This window comes from Herpailurus yagouaroundi, unplaced genomic scaffold, assembly GCF_014898765.1.
Source record: "Herpailurus yagouaroundi ecotype Mexico unplaced genomic scaffold, PumYag 141, whole genome shotgun sequence".
In the NCBI taxonomy this organism is placed as follows: domain Eukaryota; kingdom Metazoa; phylum Chordata; class Mammalia; order Carnivora; family Felidae; genus Herpailurus; species Herpailurus yagouaroundi.
Genome location: NW_024412396.1, coordinates 13,426,746 through 13,453,139, shown reverse-complemented (window position 1 = coordinate 13,453,139; position 26,394 = coordinate 13,426,746). Strand labels below are relative to the sequence as shown.

General features: G+C 37.9%; 2 protein-coding genes and 1 pseudogene across 6 annotated transcripts in view; 1 reads left to right on the top strand and 2 right to left on the bottom strand.

The window, feature by feature from the left end:
• Positions 1-4,427, bottom strand: part of SRP54 (signal recognition particle 54) — a 40,286-nt gene extending 35,859 nt beyond the window's left edge. For both annotated transcript variants that reach the window (XM_040476919.1, XM_040476920.1), the window contains exon 1: positions 4,181-4,427. The gene's annotated coding sequence lies outside the window, so the exon portion shown is untranslated. The remainder of the gene's footprint in view (positions 1-4,180) is intronic.
• A 39-nt stretch (positions 4,428-4,466) lies between these two features.
• LOC121031648 (uncharacterized) overlaps positions 4,467-26,394 on the top strand; it is a 47,516-nt gene continuing 25,588 nt past the window's right edge. For 3 of the 4 annotated variants that reach the window (XM_040476924.1, XM_040476922.1, XM_040476923.1), the window contains exons 1-2: positions 4,467-4,975; positions 25,196-25,317. In XM_040476924.1, the coding sequence (XP_040332858.1) occupies positions 4,693-4,975; positions 25,196-25,317 (405 nt within the window). In that variant the 5' untranslated portion in view covers positions 4,467-4,692. The remainder of the gene's footprint in view (positions 4,976-25,195; positions 25,318-26,394) is intronic. The other variant, XM_040476926.1, reaches the window with a different exon arrangement.
• LOC121031650 (probable ribosome biogenesis protein RLP24) lies at positions 16,348-17,242 on the bottom strand (annotated as a pseudogene).

Below are 26,394 nucleotides of genomic sequence, written 5' to 3'. Positions count from 1 at the left end.
TTACCAAACTCAACACCCAAAAAACAAATAATCCAGTGAAGGAATGGGCAAAACACATGAATAGACAATTTTCCAAAGAAGACATCCAGATGGCTCACAGACACAGGAAAATACTCAACATCACTCATCATTAGGGAAATACAAATCAAAACCACAATGAGATACCACTTCATATCTGTCAGAACGGCTAAAATTAACAACTCAGGAAAGAATAGATGTTGGCAAAAATTCAGAGAAAGGGGAACCCCTTTGTCCTGTTGGTGGGAATGCAAACTGGTACAGCCACTCTGGAAAACAGGAGGTTGGTTCCTCGAAAAATTAAAAATAGAACTACCCTAAGACCTAACAAATGCACTACTAGGTATTTATCCAAAGGATACAAAAATGCTGATTCAAAGGAGCACATGCACCCCAATGTTCATAGCAGTGATATGAACAATAGCCCAAATGTCCTTTGACTGATGAATGAATGAATAAAGAAGATGTGGGGTGTGTGTGTGTGTGTGTGTGTGTGTGTGTGTGTGTGTGTGTATAACAGAATGCTACTCAGCAATCAAAAAGAACAAAATCTTGCTATTTGCCACAAAGTGGATGGAACTAGAGTATATTATGCGACACGTAGTAAGTCAGAGAAAGATACCGTATGATTTCAAATATGGAATTTGAGAAACACAACAGATGAACATAGGGGGAAGGAAGGAAAAATAAGACAAAAACAGAAAGAGAGACAAACCACAAGAGACTCTTAAATACAGAGAATAGAGGGTTGTTGTAGGGGAAGCAGGTGGGGGGATGGGTTAACAGGTGATGAGCATTATGGAAGGCACTTGGGATGCACACTGGGTATTACATGTAAGAGATGAATCACTGGGTTCTGCTCCTGAAGCCAAGACTACACTCTATGTTAACTAACTTGAATTTAAATAAAAAAAAAGAATTGAAGTACTGATTCATGCTACAACATGGATGAATACTGAAAACATAATCTGCATGAAAGAAACCAGTGACAAAAGATCACATATTCTAGGATTCCATTTATATGAAATGTCCAGAAGTAAATCTACAGAGACAGAAAGTGGATTAATAGTTGGTTAGGGCTCCAAAGTTGGGGGAAAATGAGGAGTGACTATTAATGGGTATGGGGTTTCTTCATGGAGTGATGAAAATGTTCTAAAATTGATTGTGGTGATGACTGCACAACTCTGTCAACACACTAAAAAGCACTGAATTGTATACTTTAGGTGAATTGTAGGATATGTGAATTTTATTTCAATAAAACTGTTAGCAAATAACATTTATCATTTCTGGATGGTGAATTTTTATTTTCTTATTTACATCTTTTTGTAATTTACAAATTTTTGGTACGACTATTATTTTTTAAGTCAAAGGTAAAATTAATTATTTTTCAAAGTTCTCCTTGTGAGAATTACAATGATATTATACTGGGGATTGAGATGAAGTTGCCACATGGATTCATTTAGTTATTCATTCATCAAACACCTAGTATGTATTCCAGAAATTGTCCCAGCATGAGAAAAGCTCTAACTCCAAAATCAATAAATTACATCAATTTAACACAGACAAAACTCCTCCATTAACTTCAGAAGATAAATTATACATCATACCATCACTGACTTACCTGCTTTAATTCTGCAACAAAGGTTATATTCAATTACATCGAAAAGTATCAGGAAATTCCCTCTTCATTAAAATAATCTGTTTCCAAATTTTAAAATTCCTTTTAATCAAAAACAACAACAATACGACACTTTATAGTTTGATAATAGAAAAGGCGTACCAAAAACTCAGTTAGCAACAAGAGGTAACAGTTCAAAAACAATGAGAATCATTCCTTTAAGATACTTTTTTGGCTATCAGGTCAATTATAACAAGAATTTTTATGTAAACTTTTACCAAGATTAAAACAAGTCAAAAGAATTCCTTGGAAACAGTTTGTCCTGAAGTTGAACATAGACTGAAAATACGGAAGAGGAGGAATGAGCTATTTCAAGCAATGGGTTATTTCAGCGACGTTTAGCTAACACCTATCAGCTAAAAATTAGATATTCAATCAACCTCTAGGGATAGTAACATCAAAAGGTGTTGGCAGAAGTGGCCTCATCTAAATTCTTCATTAGGAGAGTGAAACAAGGCATCAGATTTTGAAAAACTTCACTGGCTACATATTAAGTACAGCCAGGCTTAATAACCATTGCATGAAGCAATATTCTTCAAAGAAAAACAGAGAGAAAAATCTGTTCCATAATTTAAAAAGATTAGAGTCAAATAGCAAATACTTTGGAGGGAGAAAAACTTGAGAGGCAAAGAGACTACGTACACTAATCTTATCCCAAAAGTCTAATGGAGACGTGGGCTTGAACCAGGGAAGCAGAAAGCAAAATGGCTCAAGTCAAGCCCGTAAAACAGAAGCTACAGGACATAATGACCAAATGGTTGTGGGAAATGAAGGGGAAAAAAAGGCAAAAGTGACTCCAACGTCTCAAACAGTAACCAGATGGCCAATGATGCCATTAACCAAAGAATGGAAGGCAAAAGAGAAACTGGTTGGAAAATTAAAGAGTTAATACAGAAAAGGTTCAAGGGGCTGTAAGGTTTTGTAATGTTGTATTTGTAAAGTTTTACTAAAGTTGGATTTTGAGCACATCTACTAAAATATTTTGTAATGTTCTACTAAAAGTTGGATACTGTGCACATTCATTTTATTATTCCTTAAAAATTGAACATACAAATATCACAAAATTCAAGTACAAACAAGGAGTCAAAAACATGTATATATCATATAGTAATAATGAAAAGAATTTAAAAAAAGGAAAGTTGAGGTAGTAAGCTTGGTTTTGGACGTACTAAATTTATAGAAACTAAAAAACGATATCATTCATGAGACAGAAGTTACAGGGAAAAAAAAGAAGTTACAGAAGTTTGGAAATGGTTGGCATACAAGGATAATGCCATGGAAGCCATGGATGTAGATGATAATTCTCAAGAAGACTGTGAAAGACCATTTGGGTTACAGGGATGGCAAAGAGCCAACAAAAAGTAGTCAACTAAGACTGAGAATAATTAACAGGGATAGAAGCCCTTACTAATTCCTTACCCTCTCCAAAAGCATACAGAAGAAAATCAACTTTTTTAAAGCTACCATTTATATTTATCTTATTAAATTCCAGAGGTGAATCCAGAATTCCCAGTTAGGTGAAATTAGAGGCAAGATCTGTTTGAAGAAGGGCTTGAAGATGCTTTTATTAAATTAGAAAATACTAACTGACCACATGAAAACATCAAGAGAAAGAGTTTTAAGGGAAATAATTTACCCTTTGGCACCAACACTGCTATATTCTAGACACTGCCCAGAACAGATCACCTAATCTTTCATCCCCATAATAAGTTATTAGATAGATGAGGAAACTGAGACTGGATTGGACTAGCAACCTACTGAGGGCCACAAATCCCCCTGAACAATCTCATCTGTGTTCCCATAGCTATCATGGCTCTTTAAACTTTCTCATTACTCATCTTGCTATAATGTATATTTATGTGCCTCTCTCACTGTACTGTTAGCTCCTCAATGGCAGTATTTTTGTCATTCATTTCAATATCCCTATAGATAGGAATAAGTAAATACTGTTGAATTAAGCATATGAAAGAACTAGGTGAGAATAGCATCAAGAAAGACAATAGGGGAAAGAGTTTAAAGAAAGTGTCAAACGTACAGAAAGAGCCATCGTATATCTGAAGTCACCATTGGCATTGAACTGATATCCCGTATTGTTTATTGAACGCCTACTATATGCAGAACAATGTGTCGAGCACAACGGACACGGAAAAATAAAATCTCGTACACGTCAAAAGGTTTTCGGAGAAGTAGCCACATCTAAATTATTGATCAAGAGAGCAAAGCAAAGAGCCAGGCCTGTAATTGCCTACATCTAATTTGGCTCGGGTAAATCTGAAGACAACTTAAAAGGGTCACAGTGCATCCTTTAATAAAACTTCTGACGGGGCACACGAGATGAAAAAGGGCCAGTGCACCTCAATCTCGGTGACGAGAGTCGGTGGCCAGAGAAGCCTACTCCTCTGGAGTCTCTAGCCCCCAAGCAGGGCTGAGGCTGCCCCTAGCTGCCAGTCCGTGGTCGGGGGCGGGAAAAAGCAAGACACTTACCGCAAAAGGCACCGCTACCGCTGTGGCCCAAAGGGGCCGGGGATTCCTTCGCGAGGCCCCCGCAACGTGGGGGGAAACCAAGAAAATCAGGGATCAGACAGACAGATGCGATCCCACAGCCCGACTTCCCAAACTATACAAACTAGGGCTCCAGCGCCCAGCACCGCGACGCCAACTCCCACCAGCTGGAAGACCGACGATTGCCACCGAACCTTCCGCCCAATGAGGAAACGTCACCACTCGGCGTAGTCCAGCCTCTTGTGAAAAGGATACACTTCCGCTTCCGGGGCACCTGCCGCGTACTTTCAGTGCTTTCGCTGAAAGGGTTTACTGCGATGTTTCTTTGCTTCGACTGGCTTTGGGACATTCCGTTTCCTATTGCCCAATCACTGCGGCAGCAAAGTGGCAGTACAGGATGTTCTCTAGGGATGCGATCTCAGGAAATAATTCCGGCCTCGAGAAGTCACCTTAAAAAGTGACTGGGCAGTGCACTGCCAGCTGAAAGGAGAATCATGAGAGATGCAATTCAAAGTAGGGTTTCGTCCCCAGGCGCACGTGTGAACACCAACAAGGGGCGGGGCTTAGGGATTTCGCAGCCCGGAGAGGCGGGTTCCGCCGTGTCGGATCTGGAGTGGAGACCGCTCTCTGCTTGCGCGTGCGCATTGCGAACCTTCCCCGACGCTGTTTTCTGCTCCAAGATGGAATTCCGCTCCGCGCGGCAAGCAATAATGCAGCTGCTACGTACGGTGGCTCCAGCAGACCTCCCAGCGCTGCTCGAGTGGATGAGAACTACCCGTAAGCGACCAGAGCCAGACGCAAGTGGTTGGGGCAAAGATATACTATAGGTGTTGACCTTGGGGACCTAAGACAGCATGAGGCCGAAAACCTCCTAGGGGTCGCTGTGCCGGTCTCTGCTCCTCTCTATAGGAGAGGTTGACGGGGGGCACATTTCAAACCTTAGCAGGTTCAGAGTCCAGTTTGGAATTGGGTGCAGGAAGACCTGGCTCTGGGTTGTTTGTGATTGTGCTGCAGACTTCAGACAAGCCACCTAGAGGCTCCTTGTGCCTAATCCTTTTCTGAGGGAAGAGAAGGGTTGGAGGGTTTTGCCCTCCCCACCGCCATTACTCCCACGAATTTGTGGCTACCAGTAAGGTTAGTTACTACCTGAAAAAGCACTTTGCAAAAGGTGTTTCAGTGTGTGGGGCAGGAAGCTTTTACCCTACAAGCAAAGTCACCTGTAGCTAGTGCATTTATTTTCTCAGTTGTAAAATGGACCATCAATTTAATAGCAGTTTTCCAGGGTGAGGTAAGGGAGAGATTGGGGGGTGACTTTGATTTTAAGCTGTTAATAAAATTAATAATACAAAAAAGGACAACTTAGAATCGAGGAAATGTGGCCATTAGGTCCATTTATTGAAGAATGGTTACTGCTTTGGCAAAGTGAAGCCTGGTGAAAGCACAAGATAACAGGATATTCCTTGTTCGAGAACAATGCCAAAAAACCATGCTACCTTTATACCTCTAAACATTGATTCCCATGTTTATTTTCATCCAGACTCATGATTTGAAATATTCATGTGTGCTGATAACTTCCAAACGTAACTTTTTCCTAGAACTCTCTTTCTTTGTGATGTTATTAGTCAATCAGTAGGATTGGGTATTTTTACTATTATTACACATTTGGGGGGATCATTTTAGATGAGAGGCTAAAATGAAATTAACTTGGAAAACTGATAGAGTTAGCCTTTTAGAAAGTGGAGAAAACCAGACAGGTAGATTCAAGATAGGAATTGCTGAGTCAAAATATGCTGAGTCTCCTTATTTAAATTTTGTATTGCTAGTTTTATTTATCATATCCCGATTGATTATAAAAACCATAGTAGTTTCCGTTTGTTTTTTTCTGCATTCCTCAGCACAAGATCTTTTATTCCAAAAGCCCTACGTGCCTACAAAAATGCCACCTACTGCCTGGTTCTGGCAATTGCACAGTTACTAAAATATTCTTATCCTCAAGATTTCAGTTTTGTGGAATCATTTGTAATCTAAATTTCCAGTTTTAGAGACATCAGTTGAGAGCCCCATTTTTCAAAATCAGGAAAACCTGTAAGCATGTCTTGGGTGATAATTTTGTAAACAAGAAGACCCAAGATCACTGACTTTAGAGTACATTTTTACTTTTTTAAAAGCTCTTTTTGTGCCTTTCTCCAGCAGATCCTGTAGTCAGAGAGCTCATGCAATTTATTAAATAATTTAGAAAACGACAGTGAATTTCTGAAATGTTTATTAACATGAATATTGTAAGAAATTAGGGTGTCACTTTGCTTTAAATGGAGTGTTTTAACATAAATCTTGAAAAGCAACTTATTAGTATACCTTTTTTAGGTGGTAAAATATACATAACATAAAATTTACCATTTTAAGTTATTTTTAAGTGTACAGTTCAGTGACATTACATACATTTACGTTGTGCAGCCATCACATCTGTCTCCAGAACTTTCTCATCTTCCCAAGGTGAAATTCTTAGTATACTTTTTTATGAAGTGGCTCTAAACAGAGCACAAAAGATTCTTCCAGTCAACCATTTTTTATTTTCCTAACTAATTTCCTTCTTCTAGGAAAAAAAAAATTATCCTTTATCTCTAGCATTAAGTCACTTGCATAATATCTTATTTGTATGACATTTTCTTAAACTTTTAATAAGTATAAATCTCCTTGAATTTTTATACTATTTAATGAAATAGCAAGAGACAATAGTAGGTATTGAGTATGGCTTTGGTTTTGAGTTTTGCAATGCTTATTGAAACTGAAAAACATGTTGCTAACAGGTAAAATCATAATCATTTTAGATACACAAAAGGAAGGATAATCTTTTTTAATGTTTATTTTTGAGAGAGAAAGAGAACAAGCAGGGGAGAGGCAGAGAAAGAGGGGGACAGAGGATCTGAAGCAGGCTCTGCACTAATAGCAGAGAGCCCGATGCGGAGCTCAAACCCACAAACCATGAGACCATGACCTGAGCCGAAATCAGACACACCTACTGACTGAGCCACCCAGGCACCCCAGAATAATATTCTTGATCTCTGAAGGAATAGTGGGATTATCACACCAACACCTGGAGTCATTTAGGATCAGGCTGGTAGAACTAGAAGCGTGGACCAGGGCAGAGCCAAGCACATGTCAATGCCTGATAAACTGAAGATGTAGAAAAAATAGATGGGAGCCTACATTTTACCTTGGTACAGCTTAGGCCAAAGATCTAGGAAACAAATGAATACCAATGTAGGAAGGATACACCCAGTCTGAAGGGCAAAGCACACAAAGATACCGTCTCCCAAAATGAATGAATGAATGAATGAATGAATGAATGAATGAATGAAGTAAAAAATACAGCAGGACCTCAGCTAATTGATTCTGATCTTGTGGCAGAACATCTGTTCTCTTCTATTTCCTGTATATATATAAAATGGGCTCTTGATCTAGATTTCAAAGTGTAGGAGAGTGACTGCAATCCATTGAGGAGAGCTGAGAGCCAGAACTGCAAGTGGGACCCCCAATAAGCATATTTTTAAAAAGTACATTGGAACAACTGTATGTTAACATATGCTATTCTGAAGCCACCGAATTTTTCTTGGATATGCAAATACAAATGAGGAAGTCAAACACACTGCCCAAAAGAGTTTCTATTAAGAATCAGATTACACAGGGTAGAAAATTAGGGTTTGCTCTAAGGAAATTAAAATCATCAAAAAATATTTAATGCTTAAAGAAGATAACAGTAGATGACTAGAAGCTTTTAGAAGCTTCACTGTATCCTATATTTTAGGTATATCTTCACTGACCGTAAGTGGACCTGTTTGTGAGCAGCAGCTACAGAGCTGTTAGAAATTCTTTGAAATTCCCACAAATCTAAAAAGCAAAGTCTGGTTTCTAGTTCCATTTGTCAGACAGTATACTGCTTCAGTTCCATATTGTATTACCACTGAGGAAGTATCGTAACAAAGATATTCTAATCTTCATTGAAACCATATGAATTAATGAAAGTTACCAAGAACATGAGGTAACAAAAATAGATTGTTTTTTCAAAAACTAAAGGTATACTAAGCAAATTGGTACCTCTCTTAAATTGGTACCTCTTAAAAATTTTCTATCAAATAAAAAGAATTACACTTTTGGGGCATCTGGGTGTCTGGGTCGGTTAAGCGTCTGACTCTTGATTTTGGCTCAGGTCATGATCTCACAATTTGATTCATGAGACCGAGTTATGTCTCTGTGCTATTAGCACAGAGCCTGCTTGGGATTCTCTCTCTCTCTGCCCCTCCCCCACGTGCATGCACACGTACTCTCTCTTTCAAAATAAATAAACTTTAAACAAAAAAATTATCCTTTTCTCTAAAGTACTTTTGTACTTTGGGGCACCTAGGTGGCTCAGTCAGTTGAGCATCCAACTTCGGCTCAGGTTATGATCTCACAGTTTGTGAATTCAAGCCTGGCATCAGGTTTACTGCTGTCATTGCAGAGCCCACTTCAGGTCCTCTGTCCCTATTTCTTTCTCTGCCTCTCCCCCCTCACGCTTTCCCTCACAAAAATAAATAAAACATTTTTTAAAAAGAGAGAATAAAGTACTTTTGTATTTTAATATATTGTTGTGTATAAAATGAGCAGGATAGGGGCTCCTGGGTGGCTCAATCGGTTAAGGGTCTGACTTCGGCTCAGATCATGATCTCGCGGTTTGTGAGTTTGAGCCCCGCGTTGGTCTCTGTGCTGACAGCGTGGATCCTGGAGCCTGCTTCAGATTCTGTGTCTCCCCCTCTCTCTGCCCCTCCCCCACTTGTGCTCTCTCTCTATCAAAAATAAATGTAAAAAAAAAAGGTTTTTTTTTTAAATGAGCAGGATATATAAAAGGATAATACATCATGAGCAACTGGGTTTATCCCAAGAATGCACTGTTGGTTTAACATTATAAAATCAGGGGCACCTGGGTGGCTCATTCAGTTAAGTGTCTGACTCTTAATTTTGGCTCCGGTCACAATCTCAGGGTTCAGGAGATCAAGCCCTGCATCAGACTCCACACTGACAGCATAAAGCCTGCTTGGGATTCTCTCTCTCCCTCTCTCACTGCCCCTCCCCTGTTCGTATGTTCTCTTTCCTCTCTCAAAATAAATAAACACTTTTAAAAATAAATGGGTAAAACATTATAAAATCAATCAATGTAATTCACCATATTCAGTAAAAAGAAAAACTATATTATTACCTCAATAGATCAGGAAAAGCATTTGACAACATCCAACACCTCTTCCTGATAACTCTCATCAAACTGGGAGTAGAAGGGAACATTCTCAACCTGATAAAGGACATGTATGAAAAATCTACAGCTAACATCATTCTTAAAAGTGAAAAGACTGAGTTCTTTCCCCTAAGATCAGAAATGACAAAGATGTGCACTCATCGCTACTATCCAGCATCATAATACAGCTTCTAGTCAGTACAGTATCTCAAGAACAAGTGAAGGAGGGAGGCATTTCAATTAGGAATGGGTGAATGGATGAGCAAATTGTGGTATATTTTTATAATGGAATACTACTTAGCAAATAAATGGAAAGAAGTATTTGCCCAACAACGTGAATAAATTATACTGAGTGAAAGCAACCATACTAAAAAAGACTGTATACAGCATGATTTCATTGATTTATAACTAGAAAACGCAGCCTGATCTATAGTGATAGAAAATACATCTGTGGCAACTGAGTGAGTGGAGGGATTGGAGAAGGATTACAGATGGGCAAAAGGAAACATTTGGGGGTAACAGATATGTCCACTACCTTGATTGTAGAGATAATTTCATGACTGTATCCATATGACAAAGTTTATATAATTATACACTTGAAATATGTATAGTTTATTTGTACAAATTCTTCTATAAAACTTTTTACAAAATGGCCACAAATTCTTTGATCCTCATTCCATGAGAGGTCTGATCTATATTCTCTACCTTGAAATCTGAATGGGCTCTGTTACAGCTTTGGCCCATAGAATATGGCACAAGTGACACTATGTCAGTTTCAGATCCAGGACTTAAGAAACTGGCAACTTCTACTTTCTTTCTCTTGGAATGCTTGGTCTGGGAGAAGGTAACCATCATATGTGTAGTCTGACTACCTTGAGATTATCAAACTGTCAGGAATCCCCAGCTAGCCTATGGACAGCAAGATGCTCAACCAGGCTGTAACTGTTCTTGCCATCCTTGCCTAGACACCAGACATAGGAGTAAAGAAGCCATCTGAAATGCCCACTCCAGTCAAACCTTTCTTACAAATAATATTGCTGTGAACACTCATGTGTAGATTTTTGTGATAACATAAGTTTTCATTTCTCTGTGATAATATTCAAGAGTGCAATTGCTGGGTCATATGGTAAGTGCATTTTTAGTTTTATAGAAATTGTCAAACTGTTTTCCAGAGTGGCTGAGCCAATTTTATGTTAATACAAACATACTGTAATCTGATTTCTCTGCATCCTCACCAGCATTTGCTATTAGTTTTTTTTTTCTTTCTTTTAATACTTACTTATTTTTGAGAGCGAGACACACAGAGTGTGAGTGGGGGAGAGGCAGAGAGAGAGAGGGAGACACAAGCTGAAGCAGGCTCCAGGATCTGCGCTGTCAGCACAGAGACTGAGGCTGCACTGGAACTCACAGACTGGGAGATCATGACCTGAGCCGAAGTCAAACACTTTTACCGACTGAGCCACCCAGGTGCCCCAGTCAGTATTTTTTTTTTAATGTTTATTTATATATTTAGAGAGCGAGAGAGAGAGAGAGAGAGAGGGCAAGTAGAGACAGGGGCAGAGGCTGTCAGCATAGAGCCTAACACAGGGCTCAGTCTCACAAGCCATGAGATCCTGACCTGAGTCAAAATCAAGACTCAAGACACTTAACTGACTCAGTCGCTCCTATCAATACTTTTTATGTTAGCCATTCTGTTATTTGAGTGATATATCATTAGGTTGTTGAACATCTGCTCATGTGTTTATTTGCCATTTCAATATCGTCTTTGGTGAAATATCTGTTTATGTCTTTTGCCCAATTTTAATTATATTTTTTCTATACTGTCATCTTGAGAGTTCTTAATGTATTCTAGGTATAAGCCCTTTATGAACATATATGTGGTTTGCAAGTATTTTCTCCAAGTCTGTAATTTGTTCATCCTCTTAACAGAGTTTTTATTTTATTTTTATTTACTTACTTATTTTTAAATTTAAATCCAAGTTAGTTAACATATAATGTAATAATTTTAGGAGTAGAATTTAGTGATTCATCACCTACATATAACACCCAGTGCTCATCCCAACAAGTGCCCTCCTTAATGCCCCTCGCCCATTTAGCCCATTCACCCACCCAACACCCCACCAGCAACCCACAGTTTGTTCATGTATTTAAGAGTCTCTTGGTTTGTCTCCCTCTTTGTTTTTATCTTATTTTGCTTCCCTTACCCTATGTTTATCTGTTTTGTTTCTTAAATTCCACATGAGTGGAATATATGATTTTTTTTGCTTTTCTCTGGCTGACTTATTTTGCTTAGCATAATACATTCTAATTCCATCCACGTTGTTGCAAATGGTAAGATTTCGTTCTTTTTGATCGCCAAGTAATATTCCATTGTGTATACACCGCATCTTTGTCCATTTATCAGTTGGTGGATATTTGGGTGCTTTCCATACTTTGGCTATTGTCTATAGTGCTGCTATAAACATTGAGGTGCATGTGACCCTTCGAATCAGCATTTTTGAATCCTTTGGCTAAATACCTAGTAGTGCATTTGCTGGGTCATAGGGTAATTTTTTGAGGAACCCCCATACTTTTTTCCAGAGTGGCTACACCAGTTTGCATTCCCACTAGCAGTGCAAAAAAGATACTCTTTCTCTGCATCCTCACCAACATCTGTTGCCTGAGTTGTTAATCTTAGCCATTCAGACAGGTGTGAGGTGGTATCTCAATGTGGTTTTGATTAGTATTTCCCTAATGATGAGTGATGTTGAGCACCTTTTCGTGTGTCTGTTTGCCATCAGGATGTCTTCTTTGGAAAAGTGTCTATTCATGTCTTTTGCCCATTTCTTCAGTGGATTATTTGTTTTTTGGGTGTTGAGTTCGATAAATTCTTTATAGATTTTGGATACTAACCCTTTATCTGATATGTCGTTTGCAAATATCTTCTCCCATTCCATCAGTTGCCTTTTAAATTTGCTGATTGTTTCTTTCGCTGTGCAGAAGCTTTTTATCTTGATGAGGTCCTAGTAGTTCATTTTTGCTTTTGTTTCCCTTGCCTCCAGAGACATTTCAAGTAAGAACTTGCTGTAGCTGAGGTCAAAGAGATTGTTGTCTGCTTTCTCTTCTAGGGTTTTGATGGCTTCCTGTCTCACATTTAGGTCTTTCATTCATTTTGAATTTATTTTTGTGTATGGTGTAAAAGACTGGTCTAGTTTTTACTGGTGTAAAAAACTAGACTGCATGTTGCTGTCTAGTTTTCCCAACACCACTGGCTGAAGAGGGTGTCTTTTTTCCACTGGATTTTCTTTCCTGCTTTGTCAAAGATGAGTTTGCCATGCATTTGTGGGTCCATTTCTGGGTTCTCTATTCTCTTCCATTGATCTGTGTGTCTTTTTGTGCCACTACCATAAACTGTGTTGATGATTACAACTTTGTAATACAGTTTGAAGTCCTGAATTGTGATGCCTTCAGCTTTGGTTTTCTTTTTCATCATTACTTTGGCTATTCAGGGACTTTTCTGATACCATCAAATTTTAGGATTGTTTGTTCAAGCTCTGTGAAGAATGCTAGTGTTATTTTGATAGGGATTGCATTGAACATGTAGATTGCTTTGGGTAGTATCAACATTTTAACAATATTTGTTCTTCCAATCCATGAGCATGGAATGTTTTTCCATTTTTTTGTGTCTTACTCAATTTCTTTCATAAGCTTTCTATAGTTTTCATTGTATAGATTTTTCACTTCTGTGGTTAGATTTATTCCTAGGTATTTAATTGTTTTGGTGCAATTGTAAATGGGATCAATTCCTTGATTTCTCTTTCTGCTGCTTCATTATTGGTGTATAGAAATGCATATGGAGGCGCCTGGGTGGCTCAATCAGTTAACCCTCCTACTTCAGCTCAGGTCACGATCTCATGGTCTGTGAGTTCTGTGAGTTTGAGCTGCGCGTTGGGCTCTGTGCTGACAGCTCGGAGTCTGGAGCCTGCTTCAGATTCTCTGTCTCCCTGTCTCTCTGCCCCTCCCCTGTTCATGCTCTGTCTCTCTGTCTCAAAAATAAACAAACATTAAAAAAAATTAAGAAAACATAACCAGGTACAGTCAAAGGTGGACACATTAAATTGAGATTACAGGTATTAGAGCTAAAGAGAGTTTTCACATTTACAAAAATTAATGTATTTCTGTGGCTGTATTTACATTTAAATAAGAAATATATTTAAAAAAAAGAAATGCATACGATTTCTGTACCTTGATTATAAAAAAATCCTCCTTGACGATTTGGATGCCTTTTATTTCTTTTTGTTGTCTGATTGCTGAGGCTAGGACTTCCAACACTATGTTGAATAAATAATAGTGATGAGAGTGGACATCCCTGTCATGTTCCTGACCTTAGGGGCTTATCTTTCAGTTTTTCCCCATTGAGGATAATATTAGCAGTGAGTCTTTCTTATATGGCCTTTATGATCTTGAGATATGTTACTTCTATCCCTACTTTCTTAAGGATTTTTATCGAAGAAGGATTAGGGGCGCCTGAGTAGCTCAGTCAGGTAAGCATCCAACTTCAGCTCAGGTCATGATCTTGCTGTTCATGAGTTTGAGCCCCACGTCAAGCTCTTTGCTGACAGCTCAGAGCCTGGAGCCTGGTGGGGATTCTATGTGTCTGCCTGTCTCTGCCCCTCCCCCACTTTCACGAGTGCGTGCTCTATCTCTCTCTCAAAAATAAACAAACATTAAAAAAAAAAAGGATGCTATATTTTGTCAAATGCTTTTTCTGCATCTATTGAGAGGAATGTGTGGTTCTTATCCTTTCTTTCATTAATGTGATGTATCACATTGATTGATTTGCGAATATTGAACCAGTTCTGCGTCCCAGGAATAAATCCCACTTGATCGTGGTGAATAATTATTTTAATGTGTTGTTAGATCTGGTTTGCTAGTATCTTGTTGAGAATTTTTGCATCCATGTTCATCAGGGAAATTGCTGTGTAGTTCTCCTTTTTAGTGGGCTCTTGGTCTGGTTTTGGAATCGCAGTAATGCTGGCCTCGTAGAATGAGTTTGGAAGTTTTCCTTCCATTTCTATTTTTTGGAATAGCTTCAAAAGAATATGTGTTAACTCCTTAAATGTTTGGTGGAATTCCCCTGGAAAGCTATCCAGGCCTGGACTCTTGTTTGTTGAGAGGTTTTTATTACTGATTCAATTTCTTCACTGGTTATGGGTCTGTTCAAATTTTCTATTTCTTCCTGTTTCAGTTTTGGTAGTTTATATGTTTCTAGGAATTTGTCCATTGGGCAGTCTTCCAGATTGCCCAATTTATTGGCATATAATTGTTCATAATGTTCTCTTATTGTTGTTTGTATTTCTGTAGTATTGGTTGTGATCTCTCCTCTTTCATTCATGATTTTATTTATTTGGGTCCTTTCCTTTTTGTTTTTGATCATTCTGGCGAGGGGTTTATGTCATTCTGGCTAGGGGCTTATCAATTTTGTTAATTCTTTCAAAGAACCAGCTCCTGGTTTCATTGATCAGTTCTTCTGGTTTTTTGATTTCAAGATTGATTTCTGTTGTAATGTTTATTATTCCGTTTCTTCTGCTGGTTTGGGGCAGAATTTTTTGCTGTTCTTTTTCCAGCTCTTTTAGGTTTAAGATTAGATTGTGTATTTGAGACCTTTCTTCCTTCTCTAGGAAGGCCTGATTGCTATAACTTCCCTCTTATGACCTTCTTTGCTGCATCCCAAAGGATCTGGACTGTCATACTTTCATTTTCATTGGCTTCCATATGCTTTTTAACTTCCTCTTTAACTTCTTGGTTAACCCATTCATTCTTTAGTAGGATGTTCTTTTTTTTTTTTTTTAATGTTTATTTATTTTTGAGACAGAGGGAGACAGAGCATGAGTGGGGAGGGGCAGAGAGAGAGGGAGACACAGAATCTGAAACAGGCTCCAGGCTCTGAGCTGTCAGCACAGAGCCTGACATAGGGTTCAACCCATGAACTGTGAGATCATGACCTGAACCGAAGTCGGATGCTTAACCAACTGAGCCACCTGGGCACCTCTTAAACATGTTGATATTAAAACAAACATAAATCTAGTATGGAGTACAAACTTCAAGTAATTTAACAAATGTCTTTGAGTTCATATATCATTTCCCCTAATTGCTTTATCAATAACGTTGTCTATCAATGACCCGTATTTAACAAATAAGAACACAAGGGCAAAAATCACACTGGAATTCAGATCTTTGTCCTGAACACTTTGTCCAGTGATCACTTTTTCACTAATACTGAAGTAAAAATTTAGCCATTACTTTATAATTTTATAACCCTAAGATTATAATTTATTCTAAGTTCTGTCCTTAAAAATATAAAAAGTGAGTTACTTAATATCCTTAAAGTTGCAAAAAATGTAGAAATATAAAAACATTATTCAGTATATATTTTTCTTTAATTGTATGTCCTACTTCAGTAGTATGTGGGAGTTATTTTCTTCCTGCTAATGAATACATTTTTAGTAGCTTTTAAACAAAAAATATGAACTTAGGTCCAAATAATTTGTGACACAAAAACCATAAATTCTATTATCCAAAAACAATTAGGAGCTTTTTAAATGAAACCACACAACATCCTAAAAGGCACTGGGATTCCTCCACTTCTAAACCACTGCTAAGCTGGAAAAAAAAAATCTGGTTTTATCAGGAATCTCAGAATTGAGTGTTCTCCAAAGTGGAAAGTATATAGTGCCATTTCAGGAAAAAGCTATTCAGCTCTCACCCCCAACATAATTAGGCTTCATATACTCTTCTAAGAAACCAAAACAAATACTGAAATCAAAATAAAAGATTACTTAAGGCTAATTATCATACATACAGGTTGTTTTAGTTCCTTGTTTTAAGCCCCCTTCTATAATATTAATAAAGTAAAATTAATATTTTACTGCAAAGAAAATTTATGGCTAGGGATATGTAAAATATATTTTTGTCATTAGTTCTTACATAAATACTGCATAATGCCATTACCCAAATGGCAGGAACATTTTATGCCTACACTTCACTTCTGTATTTACAAAGAGAATTTGCATGATTTACATAAATGTAACTATCAGTGAAGGTTTAACAATGGAAATGCAATCTAACATCCATAATATCTGATGTTTTACAGACAGCAATGAGCAACATAGAAGAGATATATTTTTAAATACCTTTCATTTGAGTGACCTTATGTAAAATATAAAAGATCATTTAGAAGTTCTTGGTCTCCTAAGGAGATTTTCAAATGCACTTATAGAAATAGTGAGATCTTTAAGAAATATCTTCCATGTCCACATCCTGTTGTAATTTCTGCACCATTTTTTCTTCCAATTGCTTTCCTTTGCCGGCAAGATGGGCCCGGATAAGATGAATGTTTTGCTTGACTTCTTTGATGTCCTGAACTTTCTGTAATTCTTTATTTTTCTTTAATCTGTTCATTATAAATTTAGCTTGGCGTTTCTGTTTGATCTCTTCAACTCTCTTCATTGCATCAATAGTCTTACTCCATAGCTCTCACTGGTATTTAACACGTTCATTTCTACATTTTTCAAATTCAAATGAATTATCCACCGTAAGCTCTTTACCAGCTGCTTTACGGAATGCTTTAGTCCACCTGACCTTGCGAGGATTGCGCTTCTTTTTAAAGTTTTTATGACACTTGGATTTACAGAATCTGAACACCTTGCAATCGTTGCAGACAACATCATGCCGTGGCTGGGGTAAATGGGCCCCGAACAGAAATAACACTTCTCAATAGGCATGTTGAAACCACGTGAGTTCTCACAGACGAAATGCCGAACTTGAGCAGAAGTGATGCGACCCCTAGTAGGATGTTCTTTAATCTCCCAATTATTCATGGTCTTTCCAAATTTTTTCTTATGGTTGATTTTGAGTTTCATAGAGTTGTGGTCTGAAAACCTGCAAGGTATGATCTCAATCTTTTTGTACTTGTTGAGAGCTGATTTGTGTCCCAGTATGTGATCTATTCTGGAGAATGTTCCATGTGCACTCGAGAAGAGTGTGTATTCTGCTGCTTTTGGACGAAATGTTCTGAATATATCTGTTAAGTCCATCCAGTCTGGTGTGTCATTCAAAGCCATTGTTTCCTTGCTGATTTTGTTTCGATGATCTGTCCATTGCTGTAAGTGGGGTGTTGAAGACCCCTACTATTAAGGTATTATCAATGAGTTTCTTTATGTTTGTGATTAATTGATTTATGTATTTGGGTATTTCACATTAGGAACATAAATATTAACAATTTTTAGATCTTCTTGGTGTATAGACCCCCTTAATTATGATATAATGCCCTTCTTCACCCCTTGTTACAGTCTTCATTTTCAAATCTAGTTTGTCTGATATAAGTACGGTAGCATGATAGATGGTTCTCTGTCCCCTTTCTTTCAATCTGCAGGTGTCTTTAGGTCTAAAATGAGTCTCTTATAAGCAACATATAGATGGGTCTTGTTTTGTTACCCATTCTGATGCACTGTCTTTTTGATTGGAGCATTTAGTCCATTTACATTTAGAGTGAGTACTGAAAGATAGGAATTTACTACCATTGTGTTCCCTTACAGTTGGTGTTTCTGGTGATGTTCTGTGGTCCTTTTTAATCTTTGTTGCTTTTGGTCTTTTTTGTTTTGTTGTGTCTTTTCTCCAAAGAGTCCCGCTTAAAATTTCTTGCAGGGCTGGTTTAGTGCTCATAAACTCCTTTAGTTTTTGTGTGTCTGGAAAACTCTCTCTTTGTATTTTGAATGACAGCCTTGCTGGATAAAGAATTCTTGGCTGCATATTTTCCCAATTGAACACATTAAATATATCCTGCCACTCCTTTCTGGTCTGTCAAGTTTCTCTGGATAGGTCTGCTGCGTTCCTGATCTGTCTTCCCTTACAGGTTAAAGACTTTTGGACTTTTTTTTTCTGTTCTTTGTATAATAATTGATTTTCCATCATATCCTAGATATTTTGGATATCATGCCAGGATCATTTTGATTATATCTCAGATATTTTGGATGTTATGCTAAGACTTTTGTTCCTATTCAAATTTTTTTATCAATAGGCGGTTTGTTGTCTTGCTTAGTTCTAACCTGTTGGTTCTGGCCTGCTTTTGTGGGCTGTGTCTGTGATAACAATTTGGTTTTCAGTGTTCTTGCAGCGTTTTCAACTTTGCCTTGTTCTCTAGCACTGTTGCAGTTCTTGTTCAATCTATGCTGGTGTCACCTGCATGGGGAAACACATTGGGCTGCCCTGTCTTGCTAGGCTGCCTTCCAATAGTGAGAATAGGAGACAAGCGATTCAGGACCTTGTTTGCTTTCCACCACTGAGCAGATGGCTAAGAGGTGCCAGACCTGGGTTTTTTTATGCCCCTGGGTAGAGGGTCTGAAGACTGGACAGTCTGCTGCTGGCCCAGGTGTGGAGTGGGGATTAGGGTTCCTCAGTAGGTCTCTGTTGTTTGTCCCCTTTACCAGTCTTTGGCAAGAGATAACACACTTTTCTTAATACTTTTTTTTTTTTTCCTCCTATGCCTGTTAGTGGTTCTGGTATTGGTTTCTCTGGTACCTAGTCCAAGCTACATGGAAGATGAAAAGAAAATCCAGGGAACTCACTGCAGTGACTGTTCTTAAGTCCTAAGGCCCCTAGACAGTTCACCTTCTTTCTAGCTTTCCAATTCCTATTTTATAATTGCCTGTTGAATTATTTCCAGGGTATTTAATTGTAGTTAGAGGGGAGGAACAAAGGAAAGTGAGGAAAGTTGCCATCTTGTCTGGGACCAGAAGTCCCCTCAATAAATTTTCAAAATTTCAGTAGGGACTTCAGAGTAATACATGATATGAATGAATAATAGGTTGTGTGTGTGTGTGTGTGTGTGTGTGTGTGTGTGTGTGTGCGCGCGCATAAAACCTTGTATTTATGCATTGTAAGTCATTAGATGTAAGAATATGGATAAGTTAAGGCTAGAGGTCGAAGGTCAGAATTCATGGAGAGGTGCCTGGAGGGCTCAGGTCATGATCTCTCGGGTTTGCGAGTTCCAGTCCCATGTTGGGGACTCACGCTCCCTCACTCACACCCTGTCTCCCTCCCTCCCTCCCTCCCTCCCTCTCTCTCTCTCTCTCTCTCAAAAAATAAATGTTAAAAATTTTTTTTAATTAAAAAAAGAAGCAATTCATGGACACAAAATAATTTGGACAGGCCCTTATTGCAAAAAGCTAGGTCATGCAGTTGAAAGGAACAGTATGAATGGGAAGGACTATGGAAAACAACTGGGGAGAGTTGCCTCTTTTGTTTTTGAAAGATAGAGTATGAGCAGTGTAGAGGCAGAGAGAAAGGGAGACACAGAGTCCAAAGCAGGCTCCAGGCTCTGAGCTGTTAGCACAGAGCAGGACGGCAAGGCCTGAACTTGTAAACTGCGAGATCATGACCTAAGCTGAAGTCGGACACTCAACTAAGCCACCCAGGCACCCCAAGATTTGCCTGTCTTGAGCAGAAATTATGTTAGGGGTAATAAGGATAGAAAATAGGATGGTTAGACTCTTGATATAGAGGGCCTTAAATATCTAGTAGAAGATTTGATAGGTTGAAAGTAGAAAGACATCCAAAAATTGTAAGGGAAGCAAGTGATATGAAAGTGAGGTTTCAGTGAGATTAGTTTAAAATAGATGTACAAGGTATGTTATAGTAGGGGAACCAAGATCAAGGGGCTAGTCATGAGTTTGTCCTAGTATCTAAGTGTGAAGTGATGACTGTGGCTGAGGTGGTTGGAGTGGGAATAAAGAGGAAGTAGGTTTTACAAGCAAAAAAGGCAGGACTTGATACTGACCAGGTATAAAAAGTGGGGCTTGATTCGTAGACTATCAGTTTTGTTGACTTCTGTTTACTCATATATTTAGTTAAATATAGGTAGGAAATTTTTAAAGAATTAATGTTGACCTTTAGAGCAACTTTTCTTTCTCCATTCCCTTCCCACCTACATGTGTAATTTGAGAAAAACTTTACTGTCAAGCAACTAACACCTTTCTTTAATCTTTTTCCAAGCATAATACTGTTACCACACATTCTGAAATAGCTATTATACATGTTAAAAGATGTCAGCCTCACCAGTAATTAAGGAAATGCAAATTAAAACAATAAAGTTTGTATGGTAATATTTACTGCTGCAGGGTTTAATGAAACACATATTCTTTTCTGTTAAAGTAAATTGGTGTTATCTTTCAGGAAAGAAATTTGACAATACGTAGCAAGAGCCTTTAAAATGTTTAAGTACTTCTAGTTCTAACCATTTACAATAAGCAAATAATCAGAAATGCAAGAGAAGATGAATGCCAAAATGTCAGTTGCAGTGTCCTTAATTTTTCACAGTTAGAGCTATATCTAAATGTGCATTAGAAGTGAATGGTTAAATAAATACACAATGGTGGAATATTGCACAGCCTTTAGAAATGATGTTTTAAGAAATTCCACTTTAATAACAGAGTAAATAGTTAACGATATAACGTGAAGTTCAGATTTACACACTTCAGTAATATCCTATCATATCATGCTTTTTTAACCTTATAGCCATTATTAGGGCAAAAATGTTTTGCTCTTCTTTTCAGAAGTTATTTGCCAACCACTACAGATACTAAGACTAATTTTAGCCTTCTTGCACTAAAAATTGCCATAGTGCTCAATAATATTAGCTATAATTATTGAACCTCTTAAGAACTTTCTTCCTGGAAAAATATATTTATGTATACAACCGAGCATACAGCTTTAGGCCCTTTAAGGACCACATAAGTCCCATATGTAGATCCTCTTTAGGGCCACACTGAAGAATTACTGCTTGGGGCCCCTGGGTGGCTCAGTCAGTTTAAGTCTGACTCTCAGTTTTGGCTCAGGTCAGGATCTCAATTCATGAGTTCAAGCCCCACATCAGGCTCCATGCTAACAGCACAGAGCCTGCTTGGGATGCTGTCTCTCTCCCTGTCTCTGCCCTTCCCCTGCTTGTGCTCTCTCTCTCTCTCAAAACAAATAAACTTAAAAAAAAAAAAAAAGGAATCATTGCTGTAACTGAAAAAATCTCTCTTTACCCTTGAATGTGGTTGAATCAGAGTTTGTTCAGGGTAAGAGGTGCCAGTTCTCTTTTTCACTTGGTATCCTTGGTATTGGGGTTAAACAAATGCAGTCTTCATTCATAACTACCTTTTTTAAATGACTGAATTTAATACACCTTTTCATAGTATCTCTCAACTGGTAATGCTCACATTAATTGAAGTATTGACTCTCAAATAAACATACTTCACCAGAGAGACAGCTGGAAATCGATTGTGATGGCTTAGAATTTGCACCCATTCCCATCTGTCATTGTTCCAGCTTCCTTGATCTTTACATATGACTATTGAAGACACTCTTTGGCCTCCACTGCCACCATCGCTTCCAAATTTATTAATCACCCAGTAGCAGTAGTAATCAGGGCCCTAGCCTCCACAATGTGATAGAAGAAGAGAATAAACGAAGGTAGCCATGGATTAGAGAACTAGATTGGGAATGTGAGTTCCAAGGCTATATTTAAAGGGTTTTGTTGAACAAGTCCAGAAGACAGCAAGCAGATGGCAAAAGATATGGCTGCCACATCATATGGAGAACTGGTCAGAGGTGGGGAGAAGAGAAGATTATGGTAGTGATAGGAGAACTGTTACTAGCCAGCTGCCTTCTTTGCTATGATGTAGTAATTAAGAGTTCAGACTAAGCCCTGCATTTAAACCCCAACTCCACCTTTTGGCCAGTATGACTGAGGCAAGTAACTGAACCTCTGACCTCATATTTTCGTTGTTTTTGTTACAGAATAGAAATAATCATAGTTACCACCTATAGGATTTTTAGGATTAAATGATAGTGTGTGAAAAGTACCAAGTCTAGCATGCCTCAAGTGTTCATTCAGTAAATGTTGTATAGCGTTAAAGGTGATGATTCCTCTCAGAAAAAATGAGTTAATGTTATACAGAGTCAGATTCTGGCTCAGCATGAGGAAGGAATTCTGTCCCTGAATACGTTCAAGCAAAGACTAAACAACTATCGTGTGTGTGTGTGTGTGTGTGTGTGTGTGTGTGTGTTTCCGTGTGTCTGTGTGTCTGTGTGTGTCTGTGTATGCATATGTATATATCAGAGATGCATAGATGGATGGGCCATTTGGTAATAGGTCATAGTCTAAGTTCCTTTTTCACTGTAAGACTTTTTTTAAATTTATTTTGAGAGAGAGAAGCATGCAGGTACATGAGCAGGGAAAGGGCAGAGAGAGGGAGAAAGGGAGAGAGAGAAAATCCTCAACAGGCTCCATGACTCGGGGCTCAGTCTCACGAGCCGAAATCAACAGTCAAGACACTTAACTGACTGAACCACCCAGGAGTCTCTGGGCTGCCTTTTATAAGGGAGACCCACATGAAAACTATGTTTTATTAATATGGTTGCTTATGTTACAGAATTAAATCCAAAGAAGTTGGGATAGGAAATATCTTAGTTTAACATAATGAGACTTTTTTTGGCTTTTCTAGTGATACCATTTACAAATTGAGAGAACCTGCTAAGGATCACTGGTGGGAGTGATATTATTAGAATTAATGTGAGTCATAGAGACTCCCAGACAGTGTTCTATCTATGGAGGGAAGGAAGCTAAGCAGATGTTAGATATTAATTAACACCTTGAGAAAACTTAGATTTTACAAATACAATTGAAAAGGCCAATTTTTTGAAAAACACATATCAGATGCTGTTTAAGTTCCACCTAAAAGAGTTTGGAATGAATTTTAATAGTATTTTTGTTTTCTCTATAATTTTATGTTTTGTCTCCTTCTAGAAATAACTTTAAGCAACAGCTTAGAACATTATGCTAGATAGGTGAGGAAAGAAAAAAAGCTCAAAGACCTTCTCACATCAGTTCAGCAAACTGAATCTTTGTATTACTGTTGCTCAGTGAGAAGTTATGCAGAGAAAGATCCTTTGTGTGTAAGGCACCGAATAATACAGTGAAAAAGAAGAGTATCTTTATTTAGAATCAGAAAACCTCCGCTTATTTCCTTATGCTGCCATTGGCCTGCCTTGTAACTTTTAATTGTTATTAGTGACAGGATAATAGCATTCTGAACCAACACAAGAATTATTTTTTTGTTTAAGAACAAATCATGAGCTTACTTACAAACAGCCCACAATTCGGGGGCAGGGAATGTGGAGACAGATGACATTAACCTTCAGGATCTCCGTGTTTTCCTTCTACAGCTATTTTGAAACAGACCCTTTGGCATGCTTTTACTCTAGTAAGAGTTCAGTATAAGAAAGTCTTTTCAGAGAAAGGTAAAATATTTTCATTAGTAGTACTTTCCAGTCTACATTTGGCATCCCAAGTGGTAGCTAACTTTATGAATATTTTACTTTCAGATAAGTCACATTCTATTTAAAATTACATATGAGCTGCTTGGAAATAATACTTTTTTAGAACCAGAAAATATTAAACATGCCTAAAAGTAGAAACAACTGAACAATAAACACCCCTTTTATACCCTCACCTAGATTCATCAGCTGTCAATCTCTTAACTAGACCTTCCCCATCTTTATTGCTACACATACTCTCCCTTACCTCATCTACCCCTCCACTTTTTGCCAGATCATCCAGAAGTAGGCCATAGCCATCAGAAATATTTTCTTTTGGAGCATCTGGGTGGCTCAGTTGGTTGAGTGTCTGACATCGGCTCAGATCATGATCTTGAGGTTCATGAGTTTGAGCCCTACATCGGGCTTACTGCTGTCAGCACAGAGCCCTCTTCGGATCCTCTCTCCCTCCCTCTCTCTCTCTCCCTCTCAAAAAAGAAATATGTTTTTTGTTTTTTGTTTTTTGTTTTTTTAGGTAAGCTCTACACCCCAACAAGGGACTCAAACTCATGACCGCAAGATCAAGATTTGCATGTTCCACCAACTGAGCCAGCCACGCACCCCCAGAAATACAGTTTTAATGATAATTTTACCTGCTGCTCAAATGCAGCAGAGCATCACGGTCATTGTTAAGTTTATTACATAGTTGGTGTCAGCCATTAGTGCTTATTATCTTAAGGCTTAGGTACATTTTGTTGGAGGCAGGGATACTCAGTTTAGTTATCTTCTTAGCAGTCTCTGTGATGCCTCCTACACTAAGATCTGTATGGTCTGAGAAGGAATATTTAACCACTTGCTGGTGAGTTTAAGACCCTAAAAAACTAATGGCAGTGCTATTTTCGAGTAAAAATAGTTTAAATACTACATATTATTCATGTGTTTACTTATTTTTAATGTTTATTTTTAAGAGACAGAACACAAGCAGGGGAGGGGCAGAGAGAGACACAGAATTCTTAGCAGGCTTAAGGCTCTGAGCTGTCAGCACAGAACCTGATGCACGGCTCTAACTCATGGACCAAGAGATAATGACCTGAGCTGAAGTCAGACTCTTAACCAACTGAGCTACCCAGGTGCCCTTAAAATGTTATATATATTTTAAATTCCTTTGTTCTTCTTGAACAGGCTGAAATAGTCAAGTTTTGTATTTTCAAACAATTTGGGAAAAAGAAAAATTCACTATTTGAAATGGAACGTTTATTAGAATTTGAATATTTCATTGGTTAGAAGGTTTATTTATTGTTATAAATTGATGCTTTCTGATGGAAAATATGTCCATTGTATTAACTTAGGTATGACCAAAACCGTAAAAGATATTTCTTTTTTTTTTCCCCCAGGAGATTTTGATGAGTTCACTCAAGATAATAATGACATTATGTTGAAAAACATAGCAGAAGACCTTCGGAATTGCTTACCTCTAGAAACCATGCTTTCCTCAGAACATCTAGCGCTCCAAAAAGTAAATACATTAAATTAATTTACTTTCAGTGCTATTTGAGGATACTCCTATTCTTCCCTAATCCCACAGCCTCTCTGGTCTAATTAGTCCTGAATTCTGCTTTAAACAGTATTTCATTTGGTTCTTCAGCCATGTCCCTAATTCTTTTGAGTCTGTAACCCTCTGGCTCCCATTCATTCAACAAATATTTTATGAGGGCATCCTGTTTGCCAAGCACTTAACCCATCCCCACCCCCCTACAGAACAAGGCCCAACCATAATCTGGTCCTGCCTACATCATTGTCCTGGTTTTCTGTTTCCTGTTCCATTTCCTTCACTTTTATCAAAGGTGAAATTCATCTTTTTGTTTCCTTCTCCTGCTTTTGCACTGTACAATTTTTGCTTATTCAGTTCCTTTATTCCTAAAATAAGTCCCATGTTTCTTATCCAGACAACTCTCTCATTCAAGTCCCTTCAGATCTCAACTCTTATGGGGTACATATGCTAGGAATATTGTTTCCTAAAGCAAAGCTAATATCCTTCTCCCACTAATCTGAAAACAGCAACTCTCTATGTGGTTTTTCAGCATGCAAATTCCTAAGCAGAAGAACTAAATCCCATAAATTTTTGATAGTGCTGTGCACATTGTGAACACTTAGCAAATCTTAGTAAACATCCAGTCATTCAGAGTGGATTCTCAAAGGTGGAAAGTAGTGAATAGTATAAAAACTGAGAGAGTATTTGTAATATAGTTTGGATGTTATTAATAAGACAGTCCTGTATCAGTGGCATGATATACCAAAATATATGAAACAAGGAAAAAGTATATTCATTGCCTGTAATCATTGACCCATAATCCCTTATTCTGACAAATGATTTTTATCTTCCTTTGTTTCTTTCTGGTCCTTGTGTTATGTTCATACATTTTACACACGTATAACAGATTCATGTATGTATAGGTATAGATATAATTTTGTAGGTCTCTAAGTAAATAGGTTGATTCTTTATTATAGTTAAGGTAAAAAGAATCAGACATTTTTTCTTTGTAGCCACTTGCTATTATATCATGTTTTGCCAGTATTAATAAAGGGTTATTAA